The following is a 14654-nucleotide window of genomic DNA, read 5'->3' on the forward strand; positions in this document are numbered from 1 at the left end:
ATATACTTTAACATAACATAACATAACATAACATAACATAACATAACATAACATAACATAACATAACATAACATAACATAACATAACATAACATAACGTAACATAACATAACATAACATAACATAACATAACATAACATAACATAACATAACATAACATAACATAACATAACATAACATAACATAACATAACATAACATAACATAACATAACATAACATAACATAACATAACGTATCATATCATAACATAACATAACATGCTGTTCAAGCAAGGTAACGACGCATGAGCAAGATAACGACGCATTTTTTGGTGCGTGCAGCCGGCTACATAGAATTATTAGACGTTATCACGTCAAAAAATAATAATAACATTAAAACAACGGGTATTATTAACAAACTTGGTTTTATTTTAAATTCTTCAAGTGAATCAAATTAATAATAATCAATAAGAAGGCATATGCAAATACAAATACGTGAATTTATATATGTACATATGCGCATATACATACATATGTATATACGCTCACTTAAGTAGGAGAGAGCAAGATGTCGAACGTTGCCGTTCGTTTGCTTTGTTTGCTTTGTCGTTCGTTCCGCGCTTTCGCTTACAGTTCATTCAAGGTAACGGCAATGAGCAAGGTAACGACAAATGAGCAAGGTAACGACAAATGATCAAGGTAACGGCAAAGATCAAGGTAACGACAAATGAGCAAGGTAACGACAAATGAGCAAGGTAACGACTAATGAGCAAGGTAACGACACATTTTTTCTTGTGTGCAGCCGGCTAAATCGAATTATAAGACGTTATCACGTCAAAAATTAGGTTATGTTGCTGAAATCACCAGCTTCTCTACTGATTCTATTTTTTTGCGGATTCTCTATCAAATGAATGCATTAAAACATAAAATAATATATTTAATTTTTGTTTTATTTCAGAATAAATTAATTTTATACAATCACAAAGTTTTAACTCTAAATAAAACTAATATTTTTTTAAATAACAATTTCAAGTGTTTAAAACTATTCCTCCCAGCAACTCATCGCTCTGCATTATCCTTCAACCAAACATGTGCGTCAGACCCAAGCCAGCGCTGAAATCCTTTTGCCCACTCAACGGTCCACTCATCCATTTTGAGCCACTGCCAGTCAAATCTAAGCGCGTATTACGATCCGGAGAGGACCACAAATTTGCTTTGGCGCCCAACTCCAACTGTCTGCCGAAATTGGGAATATTGCTGTGTGTCAGACTGGCGCCATGGCCATTGATGTGCGAGTATTCCAAACCGGCACCATTGCGGTCGAATTTGAAGCCATTGGCCAGTGTGTTTTGCGATTTGAAGGCATTTGCGTCCACACTGTGTACGCCGTTATTGAATAGATTTGCATTCACACTCTGGGTGAATGTGTCGCGTACACCGGGTATGTGCGTCTTCGAGATGGCGGCACCCAGACCATGACTGTAAGAAGAAAGTTTTTTTATTAATTGAGTTGAGATTGAGAAAATTGCTCGTTTTTTGCATCTACTTAGCATTTACATATTTGTACTTACTTATTATAAGCCAAGGCACCACCAGTAGCCACTGGTCCACCATTCGTGTTGCCCGCAGCAAAGACTTTGCCAATCAAATTGTGATCCGGTGTGCCAATGCCCTTCGCCAATTCCAGACGCGCATCGGCTCCACCGTTGGGATTGCTGCTTAGTGAGCCGCCCAGCGATTGAGGATATGCTTCGATGAGTGCACCAAAGAGCGCCAAAGCGAGTACGGCAGTTGCAAAGAATTTCATCTTGAAGTTGCTGGGGTTTGCGCTTGTCAACTGTTTACTACTGAAGCCTTTGATAGAATGTGATTTGGCTGAAGGCATCGACTGCTTTTTATAAGCACATTTATTTTCGCTTATCTTGGCTTATGCTTGTATGTTTCGGATGCTAAGGGAATCCCATTACTCAAAACGTTTTATAGAAGCAGCTGTATTTGTTCTACGTTCGAAAGCAAGAAAAAATCACTCATCTTTCGGGTATTTACAGGCTTTCTTTTTTATTCATTAAAAACAATTTTAATTATTTGTTATCAGTTTTTGTGCGCCAGTAGAAAAAGATTTAGTAATTTTGTTTTTTTTTTTTGTGAGAATTGTGCAAAACCCCCATAGACAAAATTCTTCATAAAAGTATTACAAAAATTATCTTAACTCCTCCTCTGTCACTTCAGATATTTAAGGCAGGGTTGCTAATGGTTCATGTACGAATTTTCTTGGGTCGATCTAGTAGTAGCTATCACAAATTATAATTAGTTGAAGGCTACCTAACGTATGAAATAAAGTCTACCTAAATCCAACGCCAATTCTCTAGATCCGATAGCATCACGTAGAACAGAGCTGGGCTACATCTTGCCACTGCACACAACTGTCCAACATTCGAAAATTGGTTATATAACATTTCACACGGCCACTCGTCCCCACGACAGTTGCCTCTGCATTGCCGAAATGAGCGTACAAGGATAGACATTAGAGTGGGCCGATTTTCTTTCTGCATCGTATGGTATATTCGAATTCTACAGATAGTTCTAAGAGAAATTGTGAAAAAACCATAGATCAGCTCTTTCACAGAATATAATTTTCATTCCCTTCTGGTTTACAATATATTCATTAGGGCGGGTCGATTTAAAAATCGCTCATTGCTCTGTGAAAATCGTATTCTAGGGATCAAAATAAGAAACTTTGCCGAAGGAACCATACCTCTAAAACGAATTCTGATGTCCCCCAATTTGGATCGAACGAAAAATCCCACTTTGACCCATTTAGAGTGCTCCAATCGAGTCCAAATGTATGACCGACCCCCACTAACTTTGGACGGCCGATCCACCCATGCCAGTGGCACATTCCCTGGAACTCCCCTGGGGGGTTCCCCATACAATCATTTCAAAATATCACCATTTCTGGCCTTTACATGAGAAAAGAAACTAAAAAGTTCGACTCAAATTGGGAGACATCAGAATTCGTTTAAGAGGTATGGTTCCTTCGGCAAAGTTTCGTATTTTGATCCTTAGAATATGATTTTCACAGAGCAATGGGCGATTTTTTTGCCTCCCCACAAATCGACCCGGCCTAATATTCATCTTATCCTAAAACTTTCGCATATGAAGTGTCTACATTTAAGTTTCCGATATATACAATATATTTTTGTTTTTTTGTTTACTTAACCATTATTGTTTTTGGCAAATACATATCGCTCGTTTACTTCAAAAGTGTCACAGTAAAAACATTTTTTTTTAGATGAATCATCAGAAATGACCGCAAGCTCTTCTTTTATGCTGTGAAAAAATTAATGGCGGTATTAACAGTATCTTATTGAATAAAAATGTGTCCCAAGTAAAAGTGGGAGGCAAAGTAAAATGAGGACTTTGAAACCCTTATTCTCGACATTTTGATTTCTTGAGTTATGTTACTATTGAAGTAAATGAGCGATACTTTTATTCAGAGTTCAGTTTGCAGTAGGAATTGGCACCGCTTACAAAAAAAATGGTTTTCGACAAATCGCAGTTTTTTTCAAGCTTTCGGCCGCTGTAGCCGAATGGGTTGGTGCGTGACTACCATTCGGAATTCACAGAGAGAACGTAGGTACGAATCTCGGTGAAACCAAAATTAATAAAAACATTTTTCTAATAACGGTCGCCCCTCGGCAGGCAACAGCAAACCTTCGAGTGTATTTCTACCATGAAAAAGCTCCTCATAAAAATATCTGCCGTTCGGAGTAGGCTTGAAACTGTAAGTCCCTCCATTTGTGGAACAACATCAAGACGTACGCCACAAATAGGAGGAGGAGCTCGGCCAAACACCCAAAAAGGGTGTACACGCCAATTATATGTATATATATAAACTTAATTAAAATCTGATATTCCCGGTTTCTTCTTGATTGGCGCGATAACCGCTTACGCGATTTTGGCCGAGTTTAACAAAGCGCGTCAGTCGTTTCCTTCGAAGCTAAGTCCTTCTCCACTTGATCTTCCACCACAGAGGAAGTCTTCCTCTTCCTCTGCTACAACCTTCTGGTACCGGATCGAATACTTTCAGAGCCGGAACGTTTGTATCCATTCGGACAACATGACCCAGCCAACGTAGCCGCTGGATCTTCATTCGCTGCGCTATGTCTATGTCCTCGTAAAGCTCATACAACTCATTGTTCCATTGTCGGCGATATTCGCCATCGTTAACGTGCAAAAGTCCAAAAATCTTCCGCAGAATATTTCTCTCAAATATTTCTCTCGAATATTGTCATCGTCCAAGCATATCCAAGTGTTAGGTTTGTTCGTCGAGAAAGGACTTTATTACTCAATTACCTACTTAGTCCAAAGTAGCACTTGTTGGCAAGAGAGATTCTCTTTTGTATTTCAAGACTGGCATTGTTATCGGTATTAATGCTGGTTCCCAAATAAACGAAGTCACTTACAACCACGAAATAATAACTGTCAACAATGACGTGGGTGCCGATACGCGAGTGCGCCGACTATTTGTTTGATGACAGACGGTACTTCGTTTTGTCCTCGTTCACCACCAGACTCCGTCGCTTTGCTTCTTTATCCAGTTTGGAAAAGGCAGAACTAACAGCGCAGGTGTTAAGGCCGATGATATCAATATCCATGCGAAACTTTCTTCGAGTTTTTCAAGAGCCCAACGATTGAGACTATGACGCTTTGTGGCTGTATTTTATACGCTTTCAAACCAAATCTTTGCGTCAAATCGCCCAAGTAGTGCCACAAGGTAGGGCAAGTTGTTGAGATCGGCGCCGAATCTGTTCTTCTGGGTCTTCGGCAAAAGTATCATTTATAGCCGCAATATTCTCTTCACTTCGAACTGTACGTGGTCTAATCGGTGGAGTATCATCCTATAATCTACAATTCTTCTCAATTTTGACAATGATTTGCCGAATAGGCGACCGCTGTAGCCGAATGGGTTGGTGCGTGACTACCATTTGGGAGTCATTATTACCTATTATTTTCAATAATAGCAGTCGCCCCTCGACAAGCATTGGCAAGCCTCCGAGTGTATTTCTGCCATGAAAATCTGCTTTAAAATCCAATGTAGAGCCAATTATAAAGAATAACTTAAGTCCTAAACCAAGTCAAGCACACACGCCCTCAGAAACTGGACCCCTCCTAGTAGTTTACCAATCCAGTTCACCGACTTTCAACAAAATATGAGTACCCCGTCAATAAAAAAAATTAAGTCTATTTCAAAATAATAATTTATTATGAATATTTTAAACGTAGAATCTTTTTGAACCAATAAATATGTAATTTTTTTCATTTTTGTTTTTATAATATTACGAAATTCTAACAATGCAACTCTTCATATTTTCATATTTTAAGTACACCAGGAACATTTCACCACTCAATGCGCTTCCTCTACACTTTCAACCAAACATATGAGTGAGACCCACCCCACCGAAGTAGTCTCGCTGTCCACTCAGAGGACCACTGGTCCATTTTGAAGCACTTCCAGTTAAATCCACGCGAGTATTGCGATCCGGGGAGGACCACAAATTTGCTTTGCCGCCCAATTCCAATTGGCTGCCAAAATTGGGAATGGTGCTCTTAGTCAAACTGGCGCCATGGCCATTGATGTGCGAGTATTCCAAGCCGCCACCATTGCGGTCGAATTTGAAGCCATTGGCCAGTGTGTTTTGCGACTTGAAGGCATTCGCATCCAAGCTGTGTACACCGTTATTGTATAGATTAGCGCTCACGCTTTGTGTGAAGGTGTCACGTACTCCAGGGGTGTGAGTCTTCGAGATGGCGGCGCCCAAACCGTTGCTGCAATGGACAAAGTAAATAAAGTAAATCATTTATTTTAAACCACATTTTTTCCACACTGTATACTCACTTATTGTAGGCCAATGAGCCACCAGTGGTGACTGGACCGCGGTCAGTGTTTCCCGCAGCAAAGGCGCTTCCAATTAGATTGTGATTAGGGTCACCAATAGCTTTGCCCACTTCCAGACGTGCATCTGCACCACCACGAGGATTACTGGCCAATGATCCACCAACACCAACGTCACGTGCCACACGCACTAAAATGGGGCGTGGTGGTGGTGTAGGGGGTGGATAATACACTAGGTTTTGGTAGTGCGCCTGGTGGGGATATGCCTCTACGATGCTGCTGATTGCAATTGCAGCGACTATAGCGAAGATGAATAGCTTCATTGTTGCTCTGGTTGAAATTGTTGCTCAGATTAAGATGATATCGCTGTGTAAGCTGAATGTTTGCTCACTGGAGATGTGTCGGCGTTGACTGATGCTTGGCTTGGCGCTCAAACTTGCTTTTATACGATTTCAAAATTCAGCTTAGGAAGAGTTTTGGTGTAAGACATCACTGAGTTTGTGTTTCCCCCGATACGGGGATTCTTACCTGGTACTATTTGTTGATGATATTTTCTTGTCCATTTGTGCAGTGCGGTGAAGAAATTTGTCTTGGCTTGAGTTGTGCGAATTTCTTATCAGTTTCAAGCGAGGAATCCCCGGCGTGGTTAGCAAGCGGACGCACACAAGCATAAATAAGTACATGCATATGTATGAACTGATCGGCAAGTTTTGATTTTAATTATTTTTAATTCATTTTGTGGTTTTTCAAGTTCAAAAACCTTGGCCTATATATTTATCAGAATACATTTTGATAAGTTGAAAAATTATAAGGTTATAACTTTCTTGAAGAAATTAATTATGATTTGGCAGGTACAAAGGTGAGCTGGCGAAAGAAAAAAGTCCTCTAAGAAAAAACTCCTCCAACCAAGAAAAAAGTCCTCCAACATTGGTTGGGTTCGCGGTACTGCTAAGTTTTATATCCTTGCACTTGCCCACAAGGGTTTATATTTTGTTAACAGTATAAAGGAATCGAAATAGATATAGGTATGTATATACCAAAATGCTCAGAATGATAAAGGAGTCGATTTAGTCAGTCTGTTCGTTCGTTCGTGCGCACGATAACTCGAGTAAAAATCAATTTATTTCAATGAATCTATTGTACACAAATTACACTTTATCCAAAGGAGTCTAACCACGCCTACCGGTCATATAACGGCAATTTTCACAAACGAAAAAAAATTTCTCAAATTTGATAAAAAAAAACTGCTCCCAAGAAAATAAATACGAAGAGAGTAAAATTTTGAAAATTGAGCTGGGCAACAGCCACTTTTTTGGTAAATGCGAGTATTTCGGTGACGGCTTAATGAAACTCGCCCGAAATTGGTACAGTGTTGAGGGTGGCTACCATGCGGAAGTGCGTAGGTTCGAATCTCCGTGCATGAAACAGCAAAATGATAGCAAACTATTTTTTCTAATTTTTCGGAGTCGGTTTAAAACTCTATTTGTGGAACAACATCAAGACGCACGCCACAAATAGGACAAGGAGCTCCGCCAAGCACCTAACTGAAGTGTATTATTATTGACATGTTCAGGTATTACAATACATATAGGTATATGTACTAAGAACTTAGTCTATCTACAAAAGATTTCCACATATTCCGATTGCTGGCTAGGAATTTTAATTCATTGAATGACTTTTTGGATTCCTGGTTGACGCATCTACGCCAAGTCATTTTGGGACGCCCTCTGTTTCTAGTGCCTTGCGGGTTCCATTGTAAGGCTGAGTAGACAATTTCCTCGGGTTGTTTTCGGAGGGTGTGCCCGATCCATTTGTACTTTCTGTGCATTATTTCCTTTTCAATAGGTTTTTGGTTCGTCAGTTGCCACAGGCGAGGGTTAGATATAGTACGTGGCCACCAGATACCGATAATGCGTCGCAAGCATCTGTTTACGAATGCCTGTAGTTTTTTCGTTGAGTCTTGTTTCATGTGCCACGTTTCGCTACCATACAGTAACACAGATTTTACGCAAGCATTAAATATACCGATTTTAGTGTCTCTTTTAAGCGCTTTGTTAGACCACACTCGTGACATCCCCGCAAACGTGTTCGTCGCTATGGATATCCTACGCTGAATGTCAGCCGTTGTACCACCATCGGGGGTTAGGGTGCTGCCTAGATACTCAAATTTGTTTACATCGTCAACTTGTCCTCCGTCTATTTTAAACTCTGTGTTGTTGATTACGTTAACTCTCATAGACTTGGTCTTCTTTATATTAACTTGTAAGCCAAGTTTTAAGCAGTCGTTTGTTGTGTTGGAGAGTCTTGTTTGTAATTCGTTATAAGAGTTACTAATTAGAACGACGTCGTCCGCATATGATAGGTCGCCAAGCTTTTGAGTCATCTTCCAGTTTATACCACATCGATTATAAGTTTCGAAAACTATGTCCAGTGCTGTTATGAAGAGTAAGGGAGAGAGTGCGCAGCCTTGCTTCACGCCTGATACAGTAGGGAAGGACTCGCTTAGTTGTTTTTCGTGCAACACTCGGCAGCATGAGCCGTCATACATGCATTTTATGATGTTAATTATTTTATCTGGCACACCTCTCGCAGATAGAGCAGACCAGATTATATCCCGCTTTAGGGAGTCGAACGCCTTTGCAAAATCGATAAATGCCAGGTAGAGTGGTGAGTTGTACTCCGCAGATTGTTCTATCAAGATTCTAAGGGTATGTATATTGTCGATACACGAGCGTCCAGGTCTAAAACCGGCTTGATTTGGTCTGATAAGTTTATCCAGCGGGGCTGATATTCGTTCTAGGATAATTTGAGTAAAAATTTTTGTGATTGCTGGTAGAATAGATATTCCTCGCCAGTTCTCGCATTTTTTCCGATCGCCTTTCTTGGGTAGCTTAATAATGATAGATTCTTTCCAATCACTAGGCATCACTTCTTCTCTCCAGATTTGCTGGAATAGTGGCAACAACAGGGATGCCATAGCCTCAGTATCGACTTTGAAGAGTTCAGCAGGGATACCGTCCTTTCCAGTAGCTTTGCCGTCTTTCATCATTTTGATTGCTGTTGTTATCTCCCCTATATCTGGCGGTTGCACGCTTATATTTCTGTTAGGGTGACGCCGTGTTCTTATTTCGAAACTTTCTGAACTATCACCGTACACAGAGTTGAGAGTTTTTTGGAAATACGTTTTCCAAATGGCGAGCTGTTTTTCTTTACATGTTTCTATTGTGCCGTTTTCGTCATATAGTGGCGACTCGTATGTTCCCTTGCAGCCACTCAGTTTACGAATTGCTTTGTAGACGTCTCTTATATTACCTCTGTCAGCTGCATTTTGCGCGTTCCTTCCTAGTTCATCATAGAAATCTTGTTTATCTTTTACGACTTGCTTTTTAATCAATTTAGTTAGCCTTCTATATTCAGAGTCAAACTCTGTCTTTTTTCTTCTGCTGCAACATCCTGTTAGATTCACCTTGACTTTTCTGCGTTCTTCTATAAGGTTCCAGGTTGTGTGACTTAGCCATTCTGCACGCTGTTGTGGGACTGCCTTGATCGTATCGTCACAGATCTTCTGTAACTCGTTTTTAAGTTTAGCCCATATATGGCTTGTATTGCGTATTGGGTTTGTAGTATCTATGCGAATATTATTTATTTTGTCAACAACCCTTGTTCTAATGGATTCGGTCTTTAGTTTGGTAGGGTCGTATCTCTTAGCTTGTTGAGCGCGCTTTCTGGTGTTCGGGAAGAGTTTGATACAAAGCTCTGCGATAATTAGGTGATGGTCGCTTCCTATATCTGCGCTGCGTTTATTACGTACGTCGCGAACAATATTAAAATACTTTCTTGACACGCAAATGTGGTCGATTTGAGTTTCTACATTCTTCGTTGGTGAAACCCACGTAACTTTGTGATTTAATTTGTGTGGGAACACGGAGCCTCCAACTCTGAGATCGTGGTTGCTGCAGAGCTCTAGTAATAATTCTCCATTTTCAGACCGCGTGCCTATCGCATGCTTTCCTAGAACTCTCTCAAAATTCTCGTTATTTGGGCCTAATTGAGCGTTAAAATCGCCCATTAGCACGATTATGTCATTGGTTGGAATCGTAAACAATGTATGATCTAGTTGGCTGTAAAAGTTTTCCTTGACTGATAATTCGCTGTCTTCTGTGGGAGCATAGCATTGCACGATAGTGATTTTATGATACTTTGTGTTAAGTCGGGCAGTTATAATTCTTTCTGAGATGGCTTTCCATGTCATGAGCGAGGTAACGATCCTTCTTCTGAAATATATGCCTACTCCTCTATAGTGTGGATCTTTTTCGTTAGGCATACCTGAGTATATTAGCAGTCCTCCTTTGTTGTTGCGCTTTTCTCCACATCCATTCCATCGGACTTCACTGAGTCCCATTGCGTCAATTCCTAATCGGTCGCATTCTGCACCAAGTTGGGCAAATTTGCCAGCCTGGTACAAAGTGCGAACGTTCCATTGTCCAAATCTAGTCCTTGAGCGATAGCGTATAGTCGTCAACATATTTCCGTTGTTGTTTATCCGATTTTTGTTTGCATTTCTTGTAGATACACGAATAGTTAGGTTTTCGACGGAACATAAGTTATTAGCATATGCCCGCTTAGTTCGGTGGTAGGGCTGCTACCTTCGCTTTTCGTTGATTAGACACGTGGCTTCCGAACTCGCCAGGTCTATGACGAAGCTGATGGTATTTCCTCCATCAGTAGGTGTTGGGTGTGGTTATACCGCCATTCGCTCGGTCGCCAGGGCCTCAACTCTGTGATAACAGGAAACACCGCGTGAAGGCGGAGGTTGGCATTAATCCAGAGAGGCTATTTGAGACGCATCATGGACCTTGAGTCCCTGAACTGAAGTGTACGCGCCAATTATTTATTTATTTAACTTATTTTTAATGCTACTCACATCATTTAGATCCCACACTGCGCTGATTTACGCAGGCCTTTAATAGACACGGTGGAATAGTGCAACAAAAGGCAGGTAGACCCACCGCCTCATCCCCAGAGTTTAAGCTTGTCTCGAGAAAAGCACGGAGAAGTAGATTACTAACTTACCCAAATCCTTAGTGATCATGGATATTTTAAAGTATAACTTCATCGCTTTGGGCATAGATATACCAAAAGCTATGGGCAGTGCGAACCAGCAATCAGCGAAAAATGCGGAGCATGCGCCTTTTATAAATCCCCGCTTTAAAAGTCTAATTGCTAAATTGGAAGTTAACCTCGGCTGCAGCGTCACGCCTGAGAATTTGATGCCACTGATGCTAAAAAGCATGGAAGCATGGAAGGAAGTACAGCATATGGCTACCGAAATGTTGCCGTAACTCCGACAAAGCGAGAGGTCAAAGCGGAAACGCAAACGCCAAGAAGTACTTTCTTAAACCAACAAACCTATGCAGAGATGAAAATACAGGTAAAGAAAAACAATACTACTCTCAAAAACTAACTTTTCTATGATATGGACAAGCACATTGTTTGGGCCGTACAGATCCTACAGTAAATGATTTTAACTCTGAGTGGTAACAGGTAAAACTTCTGACGTATTGTGTGAGGACAGTAACTTTCGTTGAGCTCAGTGCCCAACCCATCTCCCGACGAAATGCTTGACGGTAGTACTGGGAGGATCGTTACTTTAACAGTAGAAGGTTAAAGCCCACACTGACAGGGTTAGGCTTTCGATGTTTCCTTCTCGTAAAAAAAAATCACACCAATTAGACTCGAAATAAATATTATTGAGACTGAATAAACATCACGCCCACATTTTATATGTTAAGTCTAATGTTCCGTCCGTCCATCTGATGTTACAAACTACAGGGTTTGATTGAAAAGTAATGAGCCTTCCCGCGCAGAGCGTCTGCCAAGCGATCAACCGAAACGGCTGGTGGGGGAAAATGTTCGTTAGACCTTCCCCTTCCACTAGAAACCGGTCCCAGTTCGCTGGCAACAGCGGTGCAGTCAACATCGCTCCGCGCGTGAAAGCTGTTTTAAAAGTGGGTTAGGATTTTGCAGTGGCGAAAATGCAGCGATCGTTGGAGCAACGTTACTCGATCAAATTTTGCGTAAAGCTAAACAGTTTGTACCTCCAGGAAGCTCTGTAAACGCGGCATATTACAAAGAAGTGCTCCTTCGGTTGAAAAACCGCGTTGCCCGGGTTCGGCCCGACCTCTTCAACAATTGGACCCTTCATCACGACAATGCGCCGGCGCACACCGCCTTCCTCTACACCTCTGCATTGGCCAAAGGGGGGTTCCGGTGTTTCCCCACCCTCCCTACAGCCCAGACCTGTCCCCTCCGGACTTCTTCTTGTTCCCGAACCTGAAAAGAAAGCTCAAGGGGAGGCGTTTCGACTTCATCGAGGCGATCCAAAAAACTGTGACAGCCGAATTGAACGCGATTCCAGTGGATGCGTTTAAAAAATGTTTCCTGCAGTGGAAGGACCGCTACCAGTGGTGTATTAACGCTCAAGGGTCCTATTTTGCAGAATATTAGTTGTATAGGCCAAAAGGTTTAATAAAACTGCTTAAAAAAAAATAAGGCTCATTACTTTTCAATCAAACCCTGTATAACTCCCATTGTCTATGACTTTGTGCGAGTCCAAAAATTAACAGACAGCCCAAATTAAAGTTTACTCGTACTAAAATGTGCGCGAGTATATAAAAATCGGTACGGACCTAATTTAGCATTCCTTACTTGTTGATAATAGTTTTGTTCGCGACAGTTTCCAGTACCAAATCTTTAGCTGAAAATTTTCGGAAAAATAATACAGACTAATGCAAAAATTTTGAGCCAAGAACCAGACTGCACTTTTCCGATGGCTCTTGGCATGCTGAATCCGAATATGAGCTCAGAGGTATTACGGCTCGAAAGTTCAAAAATTACTATAATATATTTTTCTGTGTTATATTTTGGACTGTCTAACAATATGAGATATAACGGGTGATCAATTAAGAGGAGTTTTTTTCATTTGCGTTTTTTTTACAGATCGCGCGCGAGTTGTGGCAAACTGTCATCGTGGATTTGTTGAACAGCGTTTGGCATTTCATCATGGGAAGACTCACACCGCAACAACGTCTACAAATTGTTCAACTGTATTATGAAAATCAGCATTCTGTGACAAATGTTTTTCGTGCGCTTAGACCGCATTATGGTCAACATAATCGGCCTGCCTTAAACACTATTCGACATACCATCAACAAATTTGAATCCGAATATTCATTGGTGGATAATTCTCGACCGAATAGACCACGTCCAGCAAGAAGCATTGAGAATATAGCGGCAGTAGCAGAGAGTGTACGTGAAAACCGCGATGAATCGATTCGGCACCGTTCTCAGCAACTTGGACTGTCGTATGGAACAACTTGGTCAATTTTACGGAAGGATCTTCATTTAAAAGCATACAAAATAGAGCTCGTACAAGAACTAAAGCCAAATGACCTTCCTGCACGTCACCGTTTTGCTGATTGGGCTCTTGAAAAGATTGAAGAAGATCCGCTGTTTTCGAGCAAAATTTTGTTCAGCGATGAGGCGCATTTCTGGCTCAATGGTTACGTCAATAAGCAAAATTGCCGTATTTGGGATGAAGAGCAACCAGAACAGGTTCAAGAGCTACCTTTACACCCAGAGAAAACAACGGTCTGGTGTGGTTTATGGGCTGGTGGAATCATCGGTCCATATTTTTTCAAAAATGATGATGGCCGCAACGTAACTGTGAATGGTGCTCGCTACCGTACCATGATATCGGACTTTTTGCTACCTGAAATTGAATCTAATGATCTCTACGACATTTGGTTTCAACAAGACGGAGCCACTTGCCATACAGCTCGTGAAACAATGACTTTATTGAGAAGTCATTTCGGAGAGCAGCTGATTTCACATTTAGGACCTGTGAGTTGGCCACCAAGATCTTGTGATATCACACCTTTGGACTTTCTTCTTTGGGGATTCGTGAAGTCCAAGGTCTATGCTGATAAACCAGCTACGATTGAAGCTCTGGAAGCCAACATTACGCGTGTTATTCACGACATACCAGTCGAATGATTGAAAATTGGACCTTCAGAATGGACCACCTTAAGCGTAGTTGCGGCCAACATTTGAATGAAGTCATATTCAAAAAGTAAATGTCAAAGAATGTCCTTACAAATGATAAATAAAGGTTTTCAACATAATTTACATTTTTGTTTTTTTTTAACTATTGAAAAAAGCACCTCATGATTGATCACCCGTTAGTTCTAGCTTGGATTGTCGAATTGTATTCATCTTCACGATAAATACAAACGACTTTTTTATATGAAGTTCTAGCGGGCATTGCTATGAAAAAATATTCATCATAAAGGCTGATCCATTTAGAGGTATCGGATTTTAAATTGAAATAAAAGGGCGAAAATTCAAATTGATTGGGTAAACTTTATTATTTTTGTGAAGAGCCATTCAGGACATTTTTTTTTTTTTTCGTTTCCACGACAGTCGGTTCCACGTTACCGAAACGACCCGGATTTATATCCGCCCAAGGACTGTCACACCAGCAGCATTCACCGTATGTAAGTATGGGGAATGTTTATGCTGCTACAACAACAACAACATTTATTTTTTTAGGATAATCCCTTTCAAATATTGGCCGCAACTGCGACGTAATTTGGCCAGCCGTAAACACTAATTTTGAAAGATTCGATGGAGGACGTCGGTCGGTATCTGTTGAATAACTTTAGTAATGTTAGCTTCCAATGCCTCAACCGAGCTGGTTTATCCCCAAAGCATTTCAACTT

At 40.8% G+C, this 14654-nt stretch overlaps 3 protein-coding genes across 3 annotated transcripts; all 3 read right to left on the reverse strand.

Annotated features, from left to right (window-relative positions):
- Positions 1-1057: 1057 nt before the first annotated feature.
- Positions 1058-1531, reverse strand: LOC129244285 (attacin-C-like). Its single transcript, XM_054881900.1, has one exon. The coding sequence runs from the start codon at positions 1529-1531 to the stop codon at positions 1058-1060; it is 474 nt and encodes a 157-aa protein (XP_054737875.1).
- A 14-nt stretch (positions 1532-1545) lies between these two features.
- LOC129244907 (attacin-B-like) lies at positions 1546-1926 on the reverse strand. Its single transcript, XM_054882811.1, has one exon. The coding sequence runs from the start codon at positions 1861-1863 to the stop codon at positions 1546-1548; it is 318 nt and encodes a 105-aa protein (XP_054738786.1). The 5' UTR covers positions 1864-1926.
- A 3374-nt stretch (positions 1927-5300) lies between these two features.
- On the reverse strand, positions 5301-6328 carry LOC129244905 (attacin-B-like). Its single transcript, XM_054882810.1, has 2 exons — positions 5878-6328; positions 5301-5807 (listed from the first exon to the last, which is right to left on the reverse strand). Exons 1-2 carry the CDS (start codon positions 6195-6197, stop codon positions 5408-5410), a joined length of 720 nt encoding a protein of 239 aa, XP_054738785.1. The 5' UTR covers positions 6198-6328; the 3' UTR covers positions 5301-5407.
- Between the last annotated feature and the right edge of the window lie 8326 nt (positions 6329-14654).

Source organism: Anastrepha obliqua, chromosome 4 (assembly GCF_027943255.1).
Source record: "Anastrepha obliqua isolate idAnaObli1 chromosome 4, idAnaObli1_1.0, whole genome shotgun sequence".
Classification (NCBI taxonomy): domain Eukaryota; kingdom Metazoa; phylum Arthropoda; class Insecta; order Diptera; family Tephritidae; genus Anastrepha; species Anastrepha obliqua.